The 27,200-nt window shown below is 39.3% G+C and overlaps 1 protein-coding gene across 1 annotated transcript; it reads left to right on the forward strand.

Annotated features, from left to right (window-relative positions):
* The first annotated feature begins 14 nt into the window (after nt 1-14).
* Nucleotides 15-27,200, forward strand: psmd3 (proteasome 26S subunit, non-ATPase 3). The gene is made up of 12 exons (XM_057860940.1): nt 15-332; nt 4,600-4,790; nt 6,678-6,818; nt 8,670-8,806; nt 8,873-9,063; nt 12,642-12,745; nt 12,809-12,923; nt 14,643-14,762; nt 14,824-14,927; nt 17,426-17,581; nt 17,659-17,709; nt 27,028-27,200. Exons 1-12 carry the CDS (start codon nt 143-145, stop codon nt 27,103-27,105), a joined length of 1,578 nt encoding a protein of 525 aa, XP_057716923.1. The 5' UTR covers nt 15-142; the 3' UTR covers nt 27,106-27,200.

Raw genomic sequence — 27,200 nt, forward strand, 5'->3', positions numbered from 1 at the left:
GATCGTCTTTTGCTGTCTGTTTTCTCCCACAATCCTTTGCACTGCCACAGAGTTGCCAGTCATTGTAGCGAGCGCGTAAGAAAACAAAAGAAATACTATTTTTTTTGCTCTTTTTTGTCGTTTTTGAGCAGCAGCATAAGCGATGAAGGAGACGACAGGGAGCAAGCGGCGAGACCGGGCGGGAGGCCGAGACCGAGACGCCAAGGCCGACAAGTCCAAGGAGGCTGGTGGTAGCGGCACCGTAGCAGAGCCGCAGGACGTCGACATGCCCGAGGCGGAGGCTGCTTGCTCGACTAAGCCGCCCAAGGAGCTTGACAGCTTGACCCTTGAAGGTAGGGCGAGACCGACGAGCTCCAACGCCGCATAGGCTGCTTGCTTGGCGGCCACGAGACGCTCAGTCGAGCGCTAGCCTGGTTAGCCTTGTTAGCGCATGACGTTAGCGCATTCTGCTAACTGTTTATATCAGAATACATGAAGACACATTTTTGTCACAGGGATGACACAAGAGTAAATTCCACACCAAATAGTAAAAAATGTTCATTACGGTTTATTGTATTGAAGAAGTGGGATTATTAGTTTAAAAAAAAGAGTGAATTTCTATTATATAGGGCAATAATTGAACTCATTATCAGCCGTCCAATCAAATTTGCTTCCATCATTGCCAGTCCAAATGGATTTGACGTCCAGCACCATCTATGGCATTGAGACATGATTTTTTTGTTCGCTGCCATTGACAGCGATAGATATCTGATCCATCTGAACGTGGTCGACTGGAATAAATTCATCATCAATTAAGTAATTCGTGTTCTAGGCAGTCCTAATTGGCATGTACAGTGGTACCTCTACATACGAAGTCAATTCGTTCCAGGACGTTGTTTGTAAGTCGAAATGGTCGTATGTCGAGCAGGATTTTCCCATAAGAATACATTATCATACCTGTCAAGTTGTACGGTTTCGGCTAGGGGTGCACAATATCCATTTTTTTGAAACCGATATCGATAACGTCCTGCTCCTCAAAGCCGATACCGATATCGATAACCGATAATAAATATATAAATTTTAAATGTATAACCTGAGTTTTTGAACACCTGGAGGTTTAAAAAAAAAAAAAAAAACTAGTGGTGGATTCAACATAGATTTGCTTTTGATCTCACCAGATTTTTTTATAATGACATGAACAAAACAGTATGTTTCATTTCTGCACTGCCCGACAGCCAGCTAAGAATGAATCCACTTCCATAAACCACAAGGCTTGGTCTTTTCTTGCTTTTCTGGGAAGACACTCGTCTTAATATTGTGAAAGTACAACAGAAAAATACACATACAAACTGCAAAATACACTTATATACACAATATACACAACTATTATATGTATAGCATTGCACACTAGCTTGAGCTACTAAAGCATTGGCTGGCTTCTATAACACAACTTATGAAGTTCTGTACATATGACCCTTCACCACAGAAGTAAACATATATTGCACATCCATATGTTATAGTAAACATAAAATACTTACATATATTTCCGAGGCGGAAACGTAACAGAAAGAATTCATGACTGTCAATGCTACCGCTTGACACCGCAATGTGTAAGTGATTGAACCAAACTACTGTAACAAAAAATAGATGCAATGAATTATTCTGACCAGCAGGTGGCAGCAATGCCCCACAAATGGTCAACTGATTTCCCATACTAGTGTGTAAACTGTAAAGCCAGAACAGTACATATTATCGGTCCTATTATAAATGTTATTGACGTCATACTTCCTATTATCCGACCAATAATTATCGTGCACCAGTAGTTTCGGCGTAATTTGTACAAGTGAGCACTGATTTTTAAATGTGTATGCCGTACGTTCAAAATCTGTACGTTTTTCGTGCATTACGTTTTTTTTTTTTCTTCGTTCAGATTTTGTCACCGTTTCGGCAATGAGACAATGTGCGTTACTATGCGTTACTACGTTGGTTAAATGACGCAAGAAAAGTCAGAGACATGGAGAGAAAAGAGTGTTTTTGTGACGCCGTAGCAAACGCGATGCTAGGCTAGGTGGCTCCAATATGTCCTGACTATAGCCGACAGCCTACAATCTACGCCTAGATATCACATGCATATAGAATTACAGGTGAAATGACAGTAACGCCGATTTAAAGTAGTAGACTTCTCAGAAAGGCTCTGTTGTAGTGAACCTTCCCAGCGAACCTAAGTAACTTTTTATCTAAAATACTCCTAAATCGGCAAAATCTTGACTTGAATCTATCTATAAATGATGAAACAGTTTTAAAACTTTCACATGTTGAAAGTAGACAGAAGGGAACTAATGCAAAAACGGGAGCAATTTTAACAACTTTAATGGTTGATTCACAACATTAAATGACTTCCAAACATAGCAAGGTTACTATGTTTTTTTTGTTTGTTTTTTTTTTTTGGAAAAAAATGAAGAAAAAAAAACATGAAAGGTAACACCAGTTACTTTGCCAAGTAGCTAATTACTCTTACATTCAGGTAACTGAGTTACTAACTCAATTACTTTTTGGCAGAAGTAATTTCTAACTGTAATTAATTACTTTTTAAAATTAAGATTAACAACACCGGTCATAAAGATGAAGTCTGCAAAATGAAAAGTGTCGAAAGTGGAGATTTTATTCTGACAATTTGTTGCCGAACACAATTTGCCCGCAACTATTGTTGATCACTGCTCAGAATTAGCAAAAGAAATGTTCCTTGAGCATTTTGTCGGATGCAGAAAGAAATTGCGTGTCAAATTTTATGTCGGAAGTCAAAAAGAATGCGTGTCGAAGCATGTATGTATGTTGAGGTACCACTGTACATACAGGTCCTTCTAAAAAAATTGGCATATTGTGATAAAGTTCATTATTTTCTGTAATGTTCTGATAAACATTAGACTTTCAAATATTTTAGATACATTACACACAATTGAAGTAGTTCAAACCTTTTATTGTTTTAATATTGATGATTTTGGCAAAAAAAAAAAAGTCAAGAAAAAACAAAAATCCCTATCTCAAAATATAGCATATTTCATCCGACCAATACAAAAAAGTGTTTTTAATACAAAAAAGTCAACCTTCAATTAATTAATCAGCTATGCAGTCAATACTTGGTCGGGAATCCTTTTGCAGAAATGACTGCTTCATTGTGGGGTGGCATGGAGGCAATCAGCCTGTGGCACTGCTGAGGTGTTATGGAGGCCCAGGATGCTTCGGTAGCGCCCTTAAGCTCATCCACAGTGTTGGGTCTGGTGTCTCTCAACTTCCTCTTCACAATATCCCACAGATTCTCTACGGGGTTCAGGTCAGGAGAGTTGGCAGGCCAATTGAGCACAGTAATGCCATGGTCAGTAAGCCATTTACCAGTGGTTTTGGCACTGTGAGCAGGTGCCAGGTCGTGCTGAAAAATGAAATCTTCATATCCATAAAGCTTTTCAGCATATGGAAGCATGAAGTGCTCCAAAATCTCCTGATAGCTAGCTGCTTTGACCCTGCACTTGATAAAACACAGTAGACCAACACCAGCAGCTGACATGGCACCCCAGACCATCACTGACTGTGGGTACTTGACACTGGACTTCAAGCATTTTGGCATTTCCTTGTCCCCAGTCTTCCTCCAAACTCTGGTACCTTGGTTTCCGAATGACATGCAAAATTTGCTTTCATCTGGAAAAAAAAGTACTTTGGACCAATGAGCAACAGTCCAGTGCTGCTTCTTTGTAGCCCAGGTCAGGCGCTTCTGCCGCTGTTTCACGTTCAAAAGTGGCTTGACCTGGGGAAAGCGGCACCTGTTGCCCATTTCCAGCACACGCCTGTGCACGATGGCACTGGATGTTTCTTCTTCAGACTCAGTCCACTGTTTCTGCAGGTCCTCCAAGGTCTGGAATCGGCCCTTCTCCACAATATTTCACCTCTTCTGGTTGTGCAGTGTTTTCTGTCACACTTTTTCCTTCCCACAGACTTCCCACTGAGGTGCCTTGATACAGCACCCTGGGAACACCCTATTCGCTCAGAAATTTTTTTCTGTGTCTTAGCCTCTCGCTTGAGGGTGTCATTGATGGCCTTCTGGACAGCAGTCAGGTCAGCAGTCTTGCCCATGATTGCAGTTTTGAGTAATGAACCAGGCTGGGAGTTTTTAAAAGTCTCAGGAATCCTTCGCAGGGGTTTTGAGTTAATTCATTGATTCAGATGATTAGGTTAGTAGCTTTTTTGGAGTACCTTTTCATAATATGCAAATTTTTTGAGATAGGGATTTTTGTTTTTTCTTGACTTTTTTGCCAAAATCATCAATATTAAAACAATAAAAGGCTTGAACTACTTCAGTTGTGTGTAATGAATCTAAAATATATGAAAGTCTAATGTTTATCAGTACATTGCAGAAAATAATCAACTTTATCACAATATGTTATTTTTTTTAGAAGGACCACTATATTCTGGCGGCACACCCTTATGATGTCATTTCTCGGTGCGCTTCTCTATCGAAAACTGTAATGAACATGTACATTTGTATTGCTGTTTTGGGAATATGCACTTATGTTTCCCTGCTTTACCACTTTTGGGATGTTAAGAAGTTTTTGTGCCCAATGAACGTAGACATCAAGGAGCACGTCAAGCAGATCGAGAAGGCGGTTTCGGGCAAAGAGCCGCGTTTTGTGCTGCGAGCGCTGCGGGCGTTGCCGTCCACCAGCCGCCGCCTCAACACGCTGGTGCTGCACAAAACCATCAGCGGCTTCTTCACCAACAACGCCGCCACCAGAGACTTCCTGCTCGCTTTCTTGGATGAGGTGCGTACCCTACCTCAAAAGTGTTTTTTTTTTTTTAATCTTGACTGAATAATCATTGTAAAAAGGACTTTTTAAAAATGACAGTTATTTTAAGAGTATGACGAAATGTTAACTCATAGGCTGCCGTGGACGATCGCTGCCAGGCCTTGCAGTCAAAATGGATTGGCCCAATGGCACTGAAACATGAGCATTCAGTCACTCCATCCAGTTTGAATGAATTAAACGTCTATTGTTGTTAATGGCAGACAATGTGTTAAATACGCTTATTAACACCAATAGATGCAATGGAAAATAATGGTGTGTCGCAGCCCTGCATCCAATAATATACTAAAAACTAGGGTTGGGAATCTCTGGTATGAAGCCGATTCGATACGTATCTAGATACACAGGTTACGATTCGATTCAAAAACGATACATTTTTAAGGCAGAGCGATTCGATACGATTCGATACAGTTTCATAACGATACTTTTCGATATAGTGTGAAAACGATACGATAGTAAACATTTGTTGTTTGCTCTTACAGTATTTTAAACGGATAAAAAAGACCAAATTTCTACAAGCAAAATTAAACAACAAAAGTTCATACCAATGTATGTTTATTTTTGAGACATGAAAAAAAAAAAAAAAAGGCCAACTAGATGACCATCAAAACTCCAGTGACAGACAACAATAAAGTGCAGTAATTCAATCTCTGTATTTCCTGGTTTTTTTGAACACAAGAGGTAGGTAATTTAAGTGCAACCTTTCAATGTAGACATCTTACAAACTAAAATTATATGCAGGAGCTCTAGAAGAAAATAATTAAACCTGCTAGTGTTATCATAATAAATAAAGCATAATGCTATTATTCTTTACCTCTGGTATAATTGGGGGAATAAAAACATGGTATTTTAGCCAGATAGGTCAATAATCATTATTTAACCTTATACACAGCAAAGTCATTCACTTATGCCTGTGCTTCCACATTTTTATTCCTCATCACTGTCCGTATCTTTTTTGAAGGGCAGATTTTTCTTGAGGAAGATCAGCTGATCCACATGTTCATGTTTAAGTAGACTGCGTTTCGTGGAAACAATATCTCCAGCAGGTCGTGCCATTGTAGTGGGTTATTTTTCAGGGTTAAAAACTCACGATCTCTGTCCCATGCAAATATTGCTGCCGTCTTCACTTCAAAGTGCAACGTGCGTTGAAAATCCATCGCTGTCATTCGTAACTTCCGCCTGGCAAGCTGGCGTCAGCGCTCGTGTTCTTTGTCTATTATTTTAGCATGCGCGACTGTGGTTTTGTTTGCTCTGGCGTAGTAATGGCACGCCCGTCACGATCGAAATGCATGATGGGAAGTTGAGGCAACCACGACTCTGAGTAGTGGCTGTTCATGTTATGTGATGTTTGCTGTCTCACTTGAAGTGCGGCGATCCTTTGGGTCAAGCAGTGGGGAAGGCACTGCGCAGCATTTTTATAGTGCAAGCTAATCATGAGTCAATCATATCACATCGATTGGTACATAAAACTAGTAAAGCAGTGGTATGAACGCTGATAACCGTTTTTTGTGCTCGCGATAGCCGAGTGTTTGTTGTACTATCGATACATCTATGATTTACTGGCTTTTTACTGTCGAATAGCTAGTTTGCTATCGATACAGCCGAATCGCTCGCATGTAAAACCGGATATCTGGTCGTATCGGTTTATCGTTCTCAAGCTTACTAAAAACCTCGCTTTGTCGCATAATTTTCACTTGTAAAGCAGGAATCACACACAAATCTCACACAAACCACACCAAACATGGAAGAATGCCGTGGTTCAGCAGCGACTCCATCGAGCGGCGGCGGAATGACAACAGGAGCTCAAGATTTTGCTTTTCAAGTTGTCCAATATTGTTTTCGCAGCCCATGGACCTGGTGGACGGCGATGTGCCGTTCCGTCCCAGAACGGGGAAGGCGGCGACCACTCCTCTGCTTCCCGAGGTGGAGGCGTACTTACAGCTGCTCCTGGTGGTACACCTGACCAACAACAAGCGCTTCAGCGAGGTAAGCTCAGTGTTTCCCACTCGTTTGGGCCCGCCACAGTCAGCCGATTACACAGCTGTAGCCCACTCCACTCTACTACCCGCGCGAGCGAGAGCAACATTTTAGAGTAGTATTTTATTTATTTATTTATTTATTTAAGAGACGCAAGGGGAACGAGTAGGAAGAATGGGAGAACGAGCGAGATAGCGAGAGATAGCGGTCGCATGTCGTAGCAGCCCGCTGTTATTTTGTTATTGTTTTTCTTTATTATTGTTACCACAATCGAGTGGGTAAGCAAATACAGACTTCTCTCCTTCTTCCCCATATCCGGGGCATTACAATAGTTTCGATCGGACTTTTCGGCGAAAGTGAGCGGCGGACGGCCGTCTTGGACGGAAAGCAAACTTTGATTGAACTTGCGCGGAGAGGCGGGGCCCAAAATAAAGCCTTGCTCTATTTTCAGAGCGTTGGTCACAGTAAAGTATTTATTAGTTCAAGCAGAGTAAAATGATACATATTCACGGTACAAGAACGTCGTTTCCGTGTCCATCGATTGGTAAGAAAAGGCTGTTTGTACGAGTGACGTGTGGGCGCTCCCGTCGGGGGGACATTTCGCGTGGAGTGGCTATTTTTCGGCACAACACCGACGCGCCAACTTCAGACAATTATGGCTGACGAAAGTTGGATAAATGCGCCCCCCCCCACACACACACACACACACACAATTTCGCGAGCTCTGGGACACTCGAAAAATGACTCTCTTACCTCTCCTTGCTAAGTTAATGGTACCTCGATGTGCGTTTGTGTGGAAATTTAGTTCACGAACAACGGGGAAAAAACTATTCACCTTCTCACCGAATCAAGAAAAACTCTTTACACGGCCATTAGAATTCCCCCTGTCCTGTAAATGGGTCAGTTGACAGAAAGACTGTTATTGTTGTGGTAATGTAGTACTTATGAGGGTCAAATAAAAAGAAAAAAGGAGGGCTACGACGGCGGTCTGAAACCCGCGGCTCTTGGGCCGCATGCGGCTCTTTAGTGCTGCTTCGGAGCTTTTTTTTTTTTTTTTTTTTTTTTTTAAATGGAAAAAGATGGGGGAGGGAAATATATTTTTTGTTTTAATAGGATTTCTAGGAGGACAAAATTGATACAAACATTCTTTCAATTCATTAATATTGTAATGAAGTTAAACTTGTGGTGTCATCGTACAACAGAGTAGTCACGTGGTGCGCTATAGGATCCACTGCAGGGAAAATAAACATTTAATCATGAAGGCTAATTATGTATTTCTAGCCAACTTAGTCATTTTTATAGTAGGCTAATATAGCTAGTATTGATAATTATAAGGCTTGTACAAGGCTTTTAATTTTTTGCTGCTCCAGACATACTGTATCAGGTTTTTTTTGGGGGGGGGGGGGTCAAATATGGCTCTTTTCAACAGTTTGCCAACCCTGAGTCACTACGAGATGTAAGTCGTACTAATGCTACGAGAAAAAAAGTCGCATTATTACATAGGGTAACGTAGCTGTACTCAGCAACGCATTTTACATACATGTACCGTAGCTGAGAGCTATAACATTAGCCTAGCTAATGAAATATTTCAAATATATCGTTATGGTTCTTCTTGGGGGGAAAAAATACTGAAAAAAAAAAAAAAATTCGCCGTGGCATGACATGGTGTGGCTGTCCGACTCCGATGCAGCCCACCACCACAGTTTCAAAAAATCCTATGGTCAGAGACCCTCCCACCACAGTCTCCTAAAATCCTGTGGGAAACACTGTAAGCTTCTGTTCTTGGGTCGTGATGGCGGACAAACGCTTGGCTATTACATGATCGTTTCCAGCAAAAGCCACAATGTGACTGTATTTCAGGCTCAGAAGGTTTCTGACGACCTGCTGCAGAAGATGGCCCCCAAGAACCGCCGAGCTCTGGACCTGGTGGCCGCCAAGTGCTACTACTACCACGCGCGCGTCTACGAGTTCCTCAATCAGCTGGACAGCATCCGCAGGTATTCCCTCCCCTTGCCCTCTTTCCATTGGGAGTGATTTGGACGCCGTCCTCCTTCCTCCGTCAGCTTCCTGCACACGCGTCTGCGCACTGCCACGCTGCGTCACGACGCTGACGGCCAAGCGGTTCTCCTCAACCTGCTGCTGAGGAACTACCTCAACTTCAACCTCTACGATCAGGCCGAGAAGCTTGTGTCCAAGTCTGTCTTTCCCGAACTTGCCAACAACAACGAGTGGGCCCGATATCTTTACTACACTGGTAAGATGCACGCTTGCCTAATGAAAGCTTGGGCTGGCACAAACAATTATGCTGATCGTCAATTTATCACTGATTGTTTTTGTGATGAGTCGATCATATGCTTGTATAAATCACATGTTAATTCTTGTTATATTACTCTTGAGCTTTTCATTTGAGCTGGAAATGTGGATTTGGAACAAAAAACTGTGTTGAGAAAAGTAGGACAATAAATATCATGGAACTGTGTAACGCTGTCCGTTTTACATAACAAAGCAGATATTTGAAAACATCTCATTCTGATTCATTATGAAAATAATCATCTGCGTTCATTCAGGACAACAAAAATTAAAGTTAAAAAAAGAAAATTTAATGTTTTTTTTTTTTTGACAAATATAATTTGAACAATTTGTAAAAGAATATATACAATGTTTTAATATATATTTGAAACTGATATATGTATTTCATTTTAGTAATAAAAAAGATAATAGTGCTGCAACGATTAATTCGAGTAATTTGCTGCTTCGATTATTTGTTTAGTTAGAGTAGCGTTGTCATGGTTTGTTTTGAATGTTTGCATTTAGTTTTCTTGATTTGGGTGGATACACTGCCCTCTAGTGGCAACAGTGAATATGACATAACTCATTTAACATGGCTGAATCCATTTTTTTGTTTGCACTAATGTTTTTTTAATGCGTTTGTAATTTAGTTTATTGGTATATTTAGTAAGGGTGTAACGGTACATGTATTAGTATTGAGCCGTTTCGGTACTTGGTGTTCGGTTCGGAACGGAGGCGTACCGAACGAGTTTCTGACGTAATGTAACCCTTACTTTTCGAGGCTGTTAGTCGATCGGGTTAGTTTCTTTGTGTAGATTATATTTACTCTGTCTTCTCTACTATAATGAGGACTAACACGGTAGGACAGTAAGAAACGTCAACGGCGCGACAACGTGGCCGCCGCGAGAAACACGGCCGTTCAAGTCAGTCAGCCAATGCACTCCAGTCGCAGTGCGGCCGCAAGTTAGACGCGTCCCAGAAGCTGCTCAACGCGATGCACGCGAAAAGAACGGCAGAGTTTATTATTTGACGCGAGACGCGGCCCTCCTGCGTCAATACTACTAGCTAGCAGACTGGAAGTCACTTGTGTAAAAATACGGTGGGTCCGGTCGATTTTCAAACTAATATGCAATCGTAACCCACTTTTTGAGTCCATCAGATCTCTTGAGTGGTAGATCGGGGCACAGTTGACTCGTCTTTGTTGATTTACAGTTGTCTTCTCCGCTATAATAATAACCAACATGGCCCCGTGTTCAATACAAAACCCTCCTACCACAACAAAACAAGTGGGAACTAATATTCACATAGGAACTAGTTATACTACATAAAATATACAATATAAACGAATACTACATCACATTTGTAAAATACAAACACATAATAAAATAAATAATAGCCCATTTAAATAAAATAAATCAAAATGAGCTAAAACACCTGTAATTAAATAATAATACACAGATCCTGCTTACACAATTAAATTTATTAATTTCTGTATGGCGCTTTAACTTGAGAAAATCCACCAATAAAGCTTTTGAAAACCGATCATAAGAAAAAAAAAATCATTGAGGCATTTCATTTGTAAAATATATGTTAGAATCTTTGTCATTGGGATTGCTTTTCTCTTTAGCACAGGACTTCTTTTTTCTTCTTTCTTTCAGAAAGAAAGCAGACCAATACGCGGGGTCTGAAAGGCAAATTGTTGTTGGATTATTATCTTTAAATACCCGCTACTTTTTGAGCAGAATTCTAGCTTTGTTTAGGTTACTGTTCCTATTGTTAAAAGCACAAAAGTGTGTAAAAAAAAAAACAAAAAAAAACAACCAGCACATTTATATTTAGCATTTTGTTTTCTTACTGTACCGAAAATGAACCGAACCGTGACCTCAAAACCGAGGTACGTATCGAACCGAGATTTTTGTGTACCGTTACACCCCTACTATTTAGCCATTTTTTATGGGAATGTGTTTAACAATTTGGTAAGAGCATTGTAAAAAAAACAAACATTAGCATTTATAGCATTGAAACTCACGGACCTTTGCTATGCAAGTTAGCCAATTGTGCTTTTGTTGTACTTGGATCCTCATTATTTTATACAGTTTGAGGCTAAGATCGGGTATTTTTTATTAATTTTTAAATGAAAGTGAAATTCTGCATATTTTGAAGAAATTCTCGGGACTTTCATTCTTCATTCGCTAGGGTTGCACGATATCCATTTTTTGAAACTGATAACTTCCTGCTCCTTAAAGCCGACACCGATACGATAACTGATAATATATATGTAATTTTTCAATGTATATTCACCTGAGTTTTTGAACACCTGTAGGTCAAAAATACTAGTGGTGGATTCAGCATAGATTTGCCTTTGACCTAACCAGAATTTTTCATGATGACATGAACATTATTATAAGCAACAAAACAAAGACGATAACAGTTTTGAGTTCAAATAAAGTGCCCATATTAATTTTTTCAAATAAATACAATTTGTGTCAATCACAATCAATCAGTTAATATCATTGGCGATGTGTTCCCCTGAACAATAAGCACAGAACTAAAACAGAAACCCAACAGGTATTGTGCTTTGTCAGCAGATAAAACATTTGGTGCAACAGGAGAGGAGACTTTTGTCGTCTTGGTTCATGAAACAACTTTATTAACCTGGCAATTATAGGACAGCAAGCCTATCAATAACTAAAAGGCCTCTCAATAACTTGTAAACATAACACTGTAAAATGCAAACATTTGCTAATTGCCATAGTAAGGTTCATCAGTCAGTGATGGAAAAATAAGGCCTCTAGAACAGTAACAAAACAGGATTGAAAACAAAGGCACACATCCCAATCCACTGACACCGTGCCAAAAATAATATCAATAGGCCAGATAATATATGTTATTGGATTTATTGGGATGACGTCATAATTCCTATTATCCGACCGATAATTATCGTGCATCACTAGTATTCGCGTTTAATGCTCTTTAGAAAGTGCAATCTTAGCAAGCCTTAGTTTTACATCTCCTTAAATTTATTCTGCAACACATTAATAGTTCCTAACCCAATTACTCGATTATTCAAACTAACTAGTTGATAGATTAATCAACTACTAAAATAATCGATAGCTGCTGCCGTAAAAGATGACTGTTTTGTCCTTTTTGACAACAGTTGATTAAAAAAAAAAAAAAAATGAAATCATGGCTGTCATTGCCTGTGACGGATATATATTAAATTTTAACTTGGAATATAGTTATTGAATAGGCTCCAGTACCCCCGCGACTCTTGTGAGGATAAGCAGTTCAGAAGATGAAAGATAGTTATTGAATGATAATTTTTTTTCAATGTTTTGATTTTTTCTTTTACAAAGAAAAAAATTGGCTAAAACTGGGGGATCAAAAATCCAAACGATTCATTGATCCAAATCCAAATAGTTTTATGATTCATTAGACAATCAATTGGTTGTCACTTAAACACAGCAGCCCTAATTCTAGCAAAATAGTTTAATCCAAAATAAGGTTTCTGATGTTTTATTTATTTATTTTTTTACTTTACAGGTCGCATTAAAGCCATCCAGCTGGAGTATTCGGAGGCTCGCCGGACTTTAACCAACGCGCTCAGGAAAGCCCCCCAACACACGGCGGTGGGCTTCAAGCAGACGGTAGGCGTGCGTGTAATGACGTCCGCCTGAGTAAGTCAAGACTTAACGTGCGTATGTTTTTAGGTGCACAAGCTTCTGATTGTGGTGGAGTTGTTGCTGGGCGAAATTCCCGACAGGCTTCAGTTCAGGCAGCCGTCACTCAAGAGGTCACTGATGCCCTACTTCCTGCTCACTCAGGGTCAGTAATGACATCGGCTTCACCACATTGGAAACCCCCCCCCCTAAATAGCTTCCTATTAGTCATGTTAGGTAAAGGTTTTAAGTAGATTTCCCTTAAATTCTTAGATGATGAACACCTATTGACAATGCTAGACGTCCAATCCTTTTTTATTCGCCCCTCCCAGTCTAAATAGATTGAACATCTATCGCCATCATTGGCAGCCAAATAATTAGTTTACACATGGGGTGTGACAAAATATCAAACTGGTGATATTCAGTGAGGAGCATAAGTATTAGCATCCTTTGTGATTTTGCAAGTTCACCCACTTGGAAAATAGGTAGAGGTCTGAAATTTCAATCATAGATGCATTTCCACTTATAGAGACATAATCCCAAAAAATCCTGAACACACATTGTATGTTTTTTTAAATTATTTATTTGAAATAAGTATTTGTACCGCTGAGAATCAGCAATAATTATGACACTCAAAGAGTTATCGGTCTACCTTAAAAAAGTCCACCTTTATCCCATGAGTAACCACCTACAACCAGTTTGAGCTCAATATTGTCACCTGTGCACCCCACAGTTGGTCATAATCCAACTGGTACCGGAGAGCTTTGGAAAGACACCAGAGAAAAAAACTGTTGAGCTCCACAAAGCTATGGGACAATTGTAAAGCAGCTTGGTGAGAATAAATCACCGGTTGCAGCAATTGTTGGAACATGGAAAAGGCTAAACATGACAGATAATCTACCTCGGACTGGGGCTCCATGTAAAATCTCTCCTCACGGGGCATCACTCATGATGAGAAATGTGAGGGCTAGGCCTAGAATTACACAGCAGGAGCTGGTCAATGACCAGAAGAGAGCTGGATGCACAGTTTCAAAGGCTACTGTTAGTAGAACACAATGCAATGGTTTAAAATCCTGCATTGCTCAGGAGGTTCCTCTGTTGTAGCCAGTACATGTGAAGGCCCATCTGAAGTTCGCCAGGGACCATCTGAATGATGCATATGTGGTCAGATGAGATTAAAGTAGAACTTTTTGGTGGAAATTTTACTCCTCGTCATCGTGTGTGGAGGCAAAGAAGGTTAAGTACAATCCCAAGAACACCATCCCCACTGTGAAGTATGCAAATACATCTGCTCCTCACTGTATACTGCATATCATGATACTTTGTATCCCAAAAGTTATCCATTTGCTCCAGCCAAGAATCATATCAATTAGCAACCAACAAGTTGTTACCAAAATCTTCCACTAAAATAGTGTCTCTGCTAACTCAATGGCCGCCCTTGACGGTGCTAGACGCCCGATCTATTTAGACTGAGGGGAGGAGGGGGTGAATGAACGTTTGTTAATTCGAAACCAGGGCATTCGCTGCCAGTCTTTCCATTTATGGGCATTTGCAGGTCACTTTCTGTTTTCTGCCTATACATTTTGGAAGATTCTAGGGTCATTTCCTGATCTGTAACCTAGAAATGCCCCAAAATCAGCCACAAAGTAACAGAAAATCAACAGCAAATGACCTGAAATGCCCCATAATTAAACTCATTGGTTGACATTACCACCATAGACGTCTAATCCATTTGAAGTTCAAATGGATTGGATGTCTACAAATGATACTCAATTCAATTCATATATCCTGACCCATGTATCGATAACTGCTGTATCGCCATATTTTGAGATTATTGTTATCGTGAGAGTCGTATCGTTCACACATTCGTGACATTTGTGCCCAGCGGTCAGAACGGGCAACCTGTCCAAGTTCAACCAAGCGTTGGAGCAGTTCGGCGAGAAGTTCCAGGCCGATGGCACGTACACGCTCATCATCCGCCTGCGACACAACGTCATCAAGACAGGTGAGAATACTGAGATACTGTGACGGAGCAGGGCGGGAGTGAAACGCGTTTTTGTCCGCAGGCGTGCGTATGATCAGCCTGTCGTACTCGCGCATCTCGCTGGCCGACATCGCCGTCAAGTTGCAGCTGGACAGTCCCGAGGACGCCGAGTTCATCGTGGCTAAGGTAACGTCCCCTGCTTCGCACACGCCACTGTGCAAATGAAAAATATGTAATGTTTACAGAATTTTTCCTTTTTCTAAACGAAAAAGTGTCATCTGTAAATACTAGGGCTGTCAAACGATTAAAATTTTTAAACGAGTTAATCACAGCTTTAAAACTAATTAATTGTAATTAATCTCAATTCAAACCATCTCCAAAATATGCCATATTTTTCTGTAAATTATTGTTGGAATGGAAAGATAAAGACATTATCTTTACAATACATTCAACATACTGTACATAAGTACTGTATTTGTTTATTATAACAATAAATCCACACGATGGCATTAACATTATTAACATTCTTTCTGTGAAAGGGATCCACGGATAGAAAGACTTGTAATTCTTAAAAGATAAATGTGAATACAAGTTATAGTAATTTTATATTAAACCCCCTCTGTATGTTTTCGTTTTAATAAAATTAGCAAAATTTTCAATCAAAAAATAAACTAATAGCTCGCCATTGTGGAAGGTAGTGATTGAAATACACCGCAAGGTGTCAAGGCTGAGTTTTAAATTACAGATCTGGCCAAGTTTTCCTAGTGCATTTTGCCCCTCGACTGACGCCGGAGTTTCCGGGTTCATTGTACCTTATGTTCATTTGAGTGTTGACTTCACAACGTACGAGACGTATATTGTGACTAAATATTGCCATCTAGTGTATTTGTTGAGCTAAACGAAATGTTTGAATAGTTTGACCAAAGTCTGAGTATTATTTTGCATAGCTATTTTTATTGGGATTGCCAGTTTTCTTTGAATTGAGCGCTTTTCTTTTCGTGAACATTATTTTTATGTGAGAGAAGAATATTATTTTTGTTGTGCTTTCAGTAAGTGATACTGTAGCGACTTAACTGTTCCGCCCAAATGCATGATGGGAAGTTGGGCAACCATGACTATCAGTGGTGGCTGCAAATGGTATATCTTCTCTGCGTTTTTTTCAATACAGGGTGTTAAGAAAAAGAATAACTCCTGTCATTCTTCCCCACGTTGCTCGCTACAGTAGTTATAATTTTTGTGGAAGAGATGCCAAAGCTTATGCCAATAAGTAGCGCAGCCCCAATGAATGCCTGTGTCCACTCAACTCGTTTGTCTCTACCTCTTAGCTCTCAATATACATAAAACGGCGCCATTGTAGTCTGTTTGCGATAATGCATGTGTGGGTCGTTCCACGCATGCGTTAAATGCGTTAAATATATTAATATGAATAATTTTTCAAAATTAATTACTGCCCGTTAACGCAAAAAATTTGACAGCCCTACTAAATACACCTTTGGTCAAGTTTTGAGATGTTTCTCATCTGACTGGTGGTCTTTGGTGGTCTTTTTTTTTCCATTCTGTTATTTTTTAAGTATAAAAGAGATTTAACTTTTTTTCTTTTGACCTTGAAAATAGACATATTTTCAAATATAGTTTAAATATAATTTTTTTAAAAAATTTGTTCCAATTTTTTTAAAATTAAAAATCAGCATTTTTTGTTTATTTTTCATTTTTATAAGACAATAATTACTAGTGGTGCATATTGACTCATCGGGAGATACGATTCGTATCACGATTAACAAGTCACAATTCGATTCGATTCCCATGTTTTGTTTTTTTTTTTGCGGGTATTGTTGTGTAATAAGTCTCAAACTGTATTCACTGTGTTCTTAAAAAGTCTTTAAATTTGGCTTGTTGAAACCTGCAGAGACCCTGTGTAAGGATTGATAGTCAGATTTTGAATCGATACGAGAATTGCGCGATGTAATATCGCGATATGTTCAGCTTCAATTCTTCGATGCACTATGCACTTGAGATGTTTCCTTGTTGATCTTAATCAGAGGTACTGAAAAGTTGTCTGTACTCTGTAGTGTTCATCAGATAAGCCGATGTAACGCTTAATAGTGCCCCTGTCAACTCGTGACAGTGAACTTCAATTCCCACCCTATGTCAAAGAAACTAAATGCTTAACATTACACCCCCAGATCATATCTTAGAATTGATATTTTTCACACCCCGAATGTTTACCATTTCCCCCTTTATTTTTTTATTTATATATCCATATTTTTTCATAAATTTCAAAGTTTTAGCTTTTTATTTTTTGTCTTTTATTGAAATACATTGGATTCATCTTAAATATTAATATTTATTCATTTATTAGATATAAAACATGAAAACAATTAATCAATAGAATATTTACTGGTAACTCTTTAACTGCAATTGTCGGCGATAGACTCCCAATCCATTTTGAATAATCTATTGTTGCCAACCTCTCCCAGTCAATATGGATTGGACATCTATTACCGTCAATGTCAAACAATGAGTTAAGTGTCTAGAAAAAGAGATTTTAGACAATTCTGAGGTCAAGCACGACTCTAAACAATTCATTGAATATTAAAATCTCATTTGCTAATCAGTAATTAGTCACTTAATTGAAGCAGCCCTACACCCAAATACACACGTAGAAATAACACCCGTCCGCGCAGGCCATCCGAGACGGCGTGATCGAGGCGAGCATCAACCACGAGAAGGGCTTCGTCCAGTCCAAAGAGACAATGGACATTTACGGCACCAGAGAACCTCAGCTGGCCTTCCACCAGAGGATCTCCTTCTGCCTCGACATTCACAACATGTCGGTTAAGGTATGCACGCAGGCACGCACTAAATCACTCGTGTCTGGCTTCAATAGCGGAGTTTTAACTTTGTGACTCTTGTTTAGGCCATGAGGTTTCCGCCTAAAGCTTACAACAAAGACTTGGAATCAGCTGAGGTAAGACACACACACACACACACACGTGCACATAAATGTATTTTGGATACGCTAACTCACAATTCACCACCATATTCTTCGGACTACAAGGCCCACTTAAAAATCCTTTCCTTTTCCCCAAAATTGATAGTGCATCTTCTAATCCAGTGCACCTTATGTATGAATTCACAACCTCAAATTTATTTAATCGGTGCATAACTGTATACAGGTAGTCCCCAGGTTACGACATACCGGATTTACGCGATTTCAACTCTACGATGCCAGAGTCTCGTTTTTTTTTTGTGTGTGTCTGTGTGTGTGTGGTTTTTTTAATGTTGACTTTTGTTTTGTGATGCATGCTTTTATTTTGGCGCAGGAAGCGTAGAGCAGGTAGTACTTCCGCACGCGAGTAAGAGCGCATTTACACACGAAGAAAAACATATTTGCGCCCACGAGCAAGAGCGTACGCGCACACACGAAGAAGCGAGTCGCGCAGTCGAGTGAGAGAGAGAGAGAGGGCAAAGATGACAGCTGGAAGCCTGCGCGCACATTTGTTGCTTGTGAAGCATCCACAGAGGCAACACCTTTATATACCGTATTGGCCCGAATAAAAGTGTTTTTTTGCATTGAAATAAGACTGAAAAAGTGGGAGTCGTCTTATATTCGGGGTCTAGATATTACACCCATTCACGACGCTAGATGGCGCCAGATATCATTGAAGCGAATGCTGAACTTGAGTAATGTTCTGTCATGACATATCTAAGCTACTCTCAAGTTTAACCAGTTTGCATTATTTTATTGCAATGTTTTTCTTTATTCAGATTTGTTTCAGGACTACAGTTACAGTTAGACCTCACTTTGATGGTTAATGCAGCTATTGCAATTTTGTTTTATCACAATAGATTGGTTTATTTACATTTCAGAAACCAGAAGCCATTCATCATTTACGAATGTGATTGCACTTTAGTTTACTTATTTAAATGTTCAGATATTAAGATTTGAATAATGCAAAATAGCATGCTTTTTCTCTCAAATATATTGTTATAATCATTTGTTTCAGATGTACTGTAATTATTTTCTGTATAAAGATTAATTTGGTGTTCAACAAGTCTTTTTTTCAAACTTGAGTCTTGAAAAAGAGGGGGTCGTCTTATAATCAGGGCCGTCTTATATTCAGGCCAATACGGTAACACCTTTTGTACTGTTTATTATGAGTTTTCAATTGTGGTCGAATACTTGGGGCGAGTTTATGTGATTGTTTTTGATGATGTGCAGACACTAAGGGCCCAAATACACCAGATGCATGATCGTTCCGGTTCCGGTCCGACTCCGGTAAAAAATAGCGCCGAAGCCAATCCGTCCCCATTATATCCTATTGTTCAACGTATACCGGCCGCGTCAGTGCTCCAGATTGACTGCGGACCATCTCCGGCGTGCCGCACCTCGCCAGATGGTTTAGGCTACTTTCTATTTTTGCTGGACAACAGCCCAGTTGCTTATTCACGGTTTAAACACCAGCGAAGATGGACGAAGAACGTTTTATCATGGAGGTGGAAAGTCACAATGTGATTTACGATGCAGCAGATCGGTATTATAAGGACAGCATTAAAAAGGAAGCTGCAAGGTGTCCTATTATGTTTGTTTTTATGGCAATGATATCAAACACACGACGTGCTGACAACTTTGAGCGAGAAAAATGCAGCGTATGGTTCCACTGCAGAAATTCTCGTGCCCGGCGCACACACAATGTCGGTTTGTATGCAGAGTCGAGCGGGAAAAGTACGAAAGAGAATAAAGAGACACCCACAAGTTTCGACCTGGTGGTCTATTGGAGACGTTTCTCTTTTTTCTGTCCTACATTTTACTTGACGTTTCATAGAAAAACCAACAGTTTGCGCTGGGCACAGAAATCTGCAGTGTTGAGACACCAATTTTAAATACGCTGTTTTTTTTTATGTATTATATTATTCGCTATCCATTTTATAAATATTACAAATTATTTAACAGTTGTTTATAAAAGCTCTATGAGATGTTATGTGCCATATATTTTTGAACGTGCACAAAGGTATAAGCCCACCGACACAACCAAGGGCATAATAGCCCCCGCGGCCCCCACACACGGAGCCCTGATCTCAACATGATGCAGTCAATCTGCAATTAACAGACACAACTAAAATATCAATATGCAAAGAAACAATGTGCTCTCTCTTTGCTTCTCTGATGAGTACAGACTCTAACCCTAGCCTCAAACCCTAACCGCAGCCGTGCGCAGCTGGTATGATTTGCCTGTTTTTGACGTACTGCGTGGCACGCAGTCAACACTGAACCGGACCGGAACCGCAACAATCATGCATCTGGTGTATTTGGGCCCTAACAGATACATGCTAATGGTTTGTGTGTTGTTGTATCAGCAGCTACTTATAACCACAAATTTGAATTGCTGTCGAAGATGAAATTGATTTAATTTCATTTTGATTTTAGTTTCATTCTGCAAGTGTTGATATTATGAGCAGCTGAATGAAGTCAGCAAACCACACGGACGTCTGACATTGTCATTACGGAGCTTAGCTCACGGTATAGCTAGGACTTGGCTCCAACAATGTGGCGAGGACAGTACAATGACATATAATGCATTGTTTTGGATAGATTTAGGCTACGTCTACTCTAGGACTGATAATTTTCTCCAGGGTATTTTGTCATTTTTATACCTGTCCCAACTACGTTTAAGGCCCCCAGCTTCTGCAAGGTACGCCTGCATTTGCGCGAACTACGCATGCATAGAAAGGAGCAGAGTCATGTGTTACGTCATGCCCCGCGTGGTTTACCTCTGAAATGGAAACTCATTACTCGCCAGCGGGAAATTTCCGAATTACTACAGCTTCTAGACCTGGGGTCGGGAAGTCCGTTTTGTGTTCACCAGTCTTGTTAATCTTACTTTAAATAAGTAATTAATTACAGTAGAGCTGAAACGAATACTCGAGCAACTCGAGTAACTCGAGTTTAAAAACTGATCCGAGTAATTTTATTCACCTCGAGTAATCGTTTATTTTGACAGCTCTAAGCATCACGTTTTGCTAGGACTACTTTTAATGCGGGACAACGCGCTGTCACGTGCGGAGAGGATAAAGGGGGAAAAAAAAAAAACTTACCGCAGCCGACAGCCGCCACAAATGACACCGACGTTGCTAAATACTAGCCCGCACAATGCTACATTGGTAACAGATAGCATCTGGTGCGTCTCATAGAGATCACATGTATGTTGAACTAGATGCACAGTGAAAGACTAGGCCGCGTCTGGGCAGCGTTAGCAAACAGCCGCCATCTTAAAGCAGTAGAGCGCTAAGCGCTAATAAAGAGCGTTAAGCGCTAATATATAAGATTAACGTTACTGTCACTACTAGCTCACCTTACGTTAGCATTGCGGAGGGCTAGGTTTCAATTAATTAAGACCGCTTTCGATGCGTGGCTAACGTGTCTTTCATACAGGCTTTACACAACATAGCGTTGTGGAGTGATGAGGGTGTAAAATAAAAACTCAATAATGCTAACTATCAATTTTAGCTCAGTAGTCATTGCTGGATAAAACACCAAGTAGCACTAGTCCCTAATGTGCTCCAATACAGCCTGTATCATACATTTATTTTGAACAGTGCAAAAACTCAAAATCCTATCAGGACTTACAGTTTAGACCAGGGGTCCCCAAACTTTTTCCTGTGAGGGCCACATAACCTTTCTCTTCTCTGATGAGGGGCCGGGGTCAGTTTGTAACAGAAAAAGTGTGACGATTGCAGGAGTGCCTAAATGTAAAAATGTATTGTTTTTCAGAAAGCCACAATCAAATAACCCTTTCTGGATTCTTCACGGAACCAAAGTAAATAAAATAAAAATGATATAATATAATATAGTATAATATAATATAATTAGGGCTGTCAAACGATTAAAATTTTTAAGCGAGTTAATCACAGCTTAAAAATTAATCGTAATGAATCGCAATTCAAACATCTCTAAAATATGCCTTATTTTTCTGTAAATTATTGTTGGAATGGAAAGATAAGACACAAGACGGATATATACATTCAACATACTGTACATAAGTACTCTATTTGTTTATTATAACAATAAATCAATAAGATGGCATTAACATTAATATTCTGTCAAAGCAATCCCTGGATAGAACGACTTGTAGTTCTTAAAAGATAGATTTTAGTACAAATTATAGAAATTTTATGTTAAAACCCCTCTTAATGTTTTCGTTTTAATAAAATTGGTAAAATTTTCAATCAAAAAAATTAACTAGTAGCTCACCATTGTTGATGTCAAGAATTACACAATGCTCATGGTGCATAAAATCAGTCGCCCCCAAGCGCCAGCAGAGGGAGACAAAAAACACAAGTAACAAGTGGACATGACACTGCTGTCATTTTAATCTGTTTGAGCGGGGCATATGCGTTAATTGCGTCAAATATTTTAACGTGATTAATGAAAAAAATTAATTACCGCCCGTTAACGCGATAACTTTGACAGCCCTTAATATAATATAATATTATATAATATAATACAATATAATATAATCAGGGGTGCACATAATTTTTTTGCCCAGGTTCTCAGAGGAGGACCTGGAGATGTGACTTGGTCCTCATTGAGCTTGGGAGCCGACCCACCTGATTCGATAAATTTATGACAAGCTTTACTTAGAGCCAATTAACTTTGATTAATTATATTAACAGTTAATGCTTGATTAACATCAACTGGCACAACAAAATTGCCATTACTTTTAAGTGAAATGTAAAGAAATAAACATAAAAGCACCAATTCAAAATAAAGGGCATTATGCGGCTCCCACATTAACTCCAAGCCTTTTTAAAAGTGGGATGTCCTCCTCATAAGACCTCATTGAACGTGTATGTTTAGCTTTGTAAAATGCGAGCAAAAACACGTTTGTCAGTGAATGTCGCTGTTCATTACCTTTATTCCGCCCTATTCCGCCACATGTCCATAGGGCGAGTGGGGTCCTGTTTGACATCGATAGTTTGCTTAATTGCCACATGCTCTCTGTTTTTTTCGTGCTTTTCAAAGTTTGGATGGCTGAAATTCTTTGACCCTACATAAAATGCGTTGCTCTAATCGGCGACATTGGGATTCTCACGGCACATTTTGTACCGCATTTCCGTGCGAGCATCATTCACTTCTAGCCATGGTACCTCCTGTAGCCACTTTTCAGCAAAAGTCCTTTTTTTCGGTAGCTCCGGTGACGTCTCTGTCGTCTGTCTGTCTTTTGACGGGGGTGGGGGAACACGGAAGTAATTACTCAGTGTGGCCTTCCTCATCGACATTTTGAGAAGTTATTTTCTCGTGTCCGCCGCAAATAGTGGTCAGCCATCGGTACGCAAAAGCGTATGGAAGCCGTTGAGGGCCAGCGCGTTTGTCTACGTCCAGTACGCATGTGCGGACCACTTATGTGCACCCCTGAATATAATATAATATAAAATAATATAATATAATATAATATAATATAATATAATATAATATAATATAATATAATATAATATAATAATACTGTATTAATTAAATAGATAATAACCAAATAACCATTGCTCAGTTCTTCACAGAAAAAAGCCAGGACATAAATAACTATTGAAAAAAAAAAAAAAAAAAAATTTTTTTTTTTTTTTTTTTTTTTTTTTTTTTTTTTACAATTTTTTTTTTTTTTTTTTTGTTCAGGGGGCCGGACCAAATGTGGCTGCGGGCCGTATCCGGCCCGCGGGCCGTAGTTTGGGGACCCCTGGTTTAGACTAACTTAAAACTTAACTAGAACTTAAAAATGGCTTGACACAAATAGATATTTAATTGAAAAACGTGGGAAAAAATCCTAACTTTTAAGTGATGTGTGTTATCAAGCGTAAAGGCATTTTTAGGTGTGTTTATATATATATATTATATAATATATATATACTTTTAAAAAATAAGATTAAAGGTTTTTTGAGTGAAAGCAGTGAATTAGTCATTTTTTAAAATTCTAGTTACATCTGAGATACAATTGTTGGCTGTTTTTAACAATATACATCAAAAATAAAGACATTGATTGACTGAAAATGATAAAATGTCTTGTTTTCTCATGTATATTTATAATTGCTCTTCACCTAAAAATATATTTGTTTTATCCGATTACTCGATTACTAAAATATTCGATAGCTGCAGCCCTAAATTACAGTTACAAATGACTTCTCCCAAAATGTAATTGAGTTAGTAACTCAGCTACCTGAATGTCAGAGTAATTAGTTACTTGGCAAAGCAACAGGGTTTCCTTTAGGGCTGTCCCAAACGACTAATTTTCTCCCGATTAGTCAGCCGACTATTTTTACGATTAGTCGACTAATCTAATCATTAATTTTTATGTATTTATTTTTTTTACTAATTTAGCAACGAAATTTTTGTTGACGCTTATCAATTCACAAAAAACATATTGGAACACTCAAATTATTTATTAAAGTACAAATAAACACGTAAATAACAATAATAAATCACAAATAAACAATGAGTTCAAATGCTGATAGAATTAACTAGTGTAGCATCCCGATTGAAAAGATGGTCTCTTAAACTGATGGTTTACAACTTTTATTCCATCCTTGATGTAAACACACTGTAAGAGCTACGGTACACACAAATAAAGCAACACAATTAGAAATTAACAAAAACTTTTCACCTTTTTCCTTTTAAACCTTATTTATATAACAATGAATTGCCTATATGAATTGCCTTTACCTTATTACCTTATCATTGACAATCTCTCCCTTGAGTGCAATCACTGTATATACTGTATATATTTATGACCTTTTAACCTTATTTTAACCTAATTTTCTATACCATAAAATAAACCATAACATGAAATAAACCTTTCAATTAGCAGTAAGAACAATACTAATAGCACTTATAGGCCTATTGTCAATGAAACATTATTATTTAGTAAGGCGATAGCACCCTCTGGTGTACAAAAAATGAAAAAAAAAAAAAAAAATTACAAACTGTGTGAAGGCGCTTGAGGTGTTTATTCACGGCCGACGTGCAGCCAAGCTTGGCATTGAAGAGACAGGACAGAAGAATGTACTCTCCTTTGTTTCTTTGAAATAAGGCAATGTTTTGGACACTCTGGTGCGCTTTTTTTGGCTTTGTGCCGCTTTCCCCGCTTGCAAACAGAGCATCCGACATTCTAACTTTCCACGCATATATTTTTTTAACCCTTCATTAACCGTCGACGGGATGTTGTGCTCGTCGACGGATTTACATCATCGATGACGTCGACTATGTCGACTAGTCGGGACAGCTCTAGTTTCCTTTCATTTTTTTTTCCATTAAAAAAAACAAAAACAAAATAATATAAGTCACAGTATGTGAAGTGTTTTTTGAAGGGTTTTTTGGGACAGCCGCCCTAGCCCAATTCTTTACCTTAAATTTAACTAGACACGGGTATTGTGGATATTGCGATTACTAGATCGTAACCTTTGCTATGTTTGGAAGTCATTTAATGTTGTGAATCAACTGTTGTTAAAATTGCTCCCGTTACTGCATTAGTTCCCTTCTGTCTAATTTCTACATGTGAAAGTTTTAAAACTGTTTCATCATTTAAAGATAGATTCAAGTCAAGATTTTGCCGATTTAGGAGTATTTTAGATAAAAAGTTACTTAATTTAGCTAGAAAGGTTCTCTACAACTGAGCCTTCCTGAGAAGTCTACTGCTTTAAGATGGCGGCTGTTAACAAATGCCGGCAAGTGTATCATTTAGCATCTACTTCTCTATACATTTGCTAACACTGCCGAGTCTGTCATTTCACATCTAAATCATATAAATGAGATATCCAGCGTAGCATCATGTGGGCGTAGTTTGTAGGCTGTCGGCAACAGTCAGGTATTATTGGAGCCACCTAGCATCGCGTTTGCAACGGCATCACAACTCTTTCCCACTCTCGCTCTTCTCTTTCCGTATCTTCTACAAAGCTGTTATACTCTAACGCCATTATTACCAACACTGGTGATAACTGTTTTTTGTGAACGCATCACGCGGGAGCGAGAGTGAAGGGAGGGCATGCTTGGCTTTTATGAGCAGTTGCCGAGTTGATTGAAATAAATCTTTATAAAACAAAAACGAAAGCCTGACATCGGTACCTGGGATGTTACTATCGATGTTCAGTTGCATTCTCACCAAATGGAAAATAACAAATAGAAACATATGGTGCTGCGTATATTTCCTGGAAGCCGCAACCAGGAGTGCTTGTGCATGACAGTGGCGATCCATGAAGCGGTTTTGACCGTCGGAAATGTCATGAAAAAAACTAATCGCGCGCCCCTTTGGGGGTACCACGCAGTTCACTTTTCCGGGTTTAATGTTCCTCTACGCATTTTTATATACTCATGTTCGGTCAGCATTGAGTTGGGAGGGACCAGCCCCGCAGCTGGCTGATCGGAGACTTCAGCGTTTTCTTACAGATCTCGTCTCCCGCGTTATCTCCACGTATTCTGCGACGGGAGGACCACAAAAACCTGAAAATGGTGATGGCATGACGTCACTTCCTTAGTATCCGATTGTTGTACGGACACACTAGTCTATATTAAGCGTCGGGTAATATTTGCCGGCTAACTTATCTAAGTTCTTGCACGGATAAGAGGCAGATTAGTGTAGCCGACATGCCATATAGTCTAACTAATTACACGTTTAAGGCCATTAACCGTCCTTGTGTAGACATGGCCTTAGGGGGTATTTAGGGGTACTTAAAGGCTTAATTCCGACCTACGTGGAAATTCGGGTTACGTGGCCAGCATAGGAACAGAACTCATTCGTAACCCGGTGACTACCTTAATATTCGTAACTCATTTGCTGCTTTTGATAGTGATAGATGAACTAAAAGTGCTCTAAAAATGAACTGTTTTTACATTGCTGACATTTGGCATAGTAGCACAATGATCATACTAATGACAGACATTAACAATCCTACAATTTTTTTAACGGCTTTAAAGTTATTTCATAAATAAACTCATTGGTTGCCACTGACGAAAATAGACGTCTGGTCTGTTTGGACTGGGGCTGGTCCAAATGGATTGGAATGTCTATGGCACTAAAACATGATTATTCAATGCCAGCCCTCTCATTATAAATGATTTGGAAAACTGTCACCATCAATGGCAGCCAGTGAATTAAGTTTGAACAGAACTCAAACGGTGGCACGACACATGTAGACAGATAGTATAGCAATATTCACAGGCGTAGGCAAGGGGGTGAAAACGGTAAATGTTTTGTTTTTTTCTTCTTTTTTTAAATTTATATGCATTTGGCGTGTGTGTGTCCAGGAGCGTCGGGAACGCGAGCAGCAGGATCTGGAGTTCGCCAAAGAAATGGCCGAAGACGACGACGATAGCTTCCCCTGAGCCTCTGTTCCTAAGTGCTTATCTGATGTTTATTACCCACAATGCCCCTCTTCTGCTTTTTTTGCGTTAACAAATAAAGATGTTCAACTTGTGAA

Source organism: Corythoichthys intestinalis, chromosome 16 (assembly GCF_030265065.1).
Source record: "Corythoichthys intestinalis isolate RoL2023-P3 chromosome 16, ASM3026506v1, whole genome shotgun sequence".
Classification (NCBI taxonomy): Eukaryota; Metazoa; Chordata; class Actinopteri; order Syngnathiformes; family Syngnathidae; genus Corythoichthys; species Corythoichthys intestinalis.

Bases quoted from the DNA above. Each gene is read 5' to 3' on its own strand.
- psmd3 (XM_057860940.1), top strand. From the start codon at position 143: ATGAAGGAGACGACAGGGAGCAAGCGGCGAGACCGGGCGGGAGGCCGA. The intron at 9,064-12,641 runs GTAAGATGCACG...TTTACTTTACAG, and splicing joins CCGATATCTTTACTACACTG to GTCGCATTAAAGCCATCCAG. The intron at 12,746-12,808 runs GTAGGCGTGCGT...GTATGTTTTTAG, and splicing joins CGGTGGGCTTCAAGCAGACG to GTGCACAAGCTTCTGATTGT.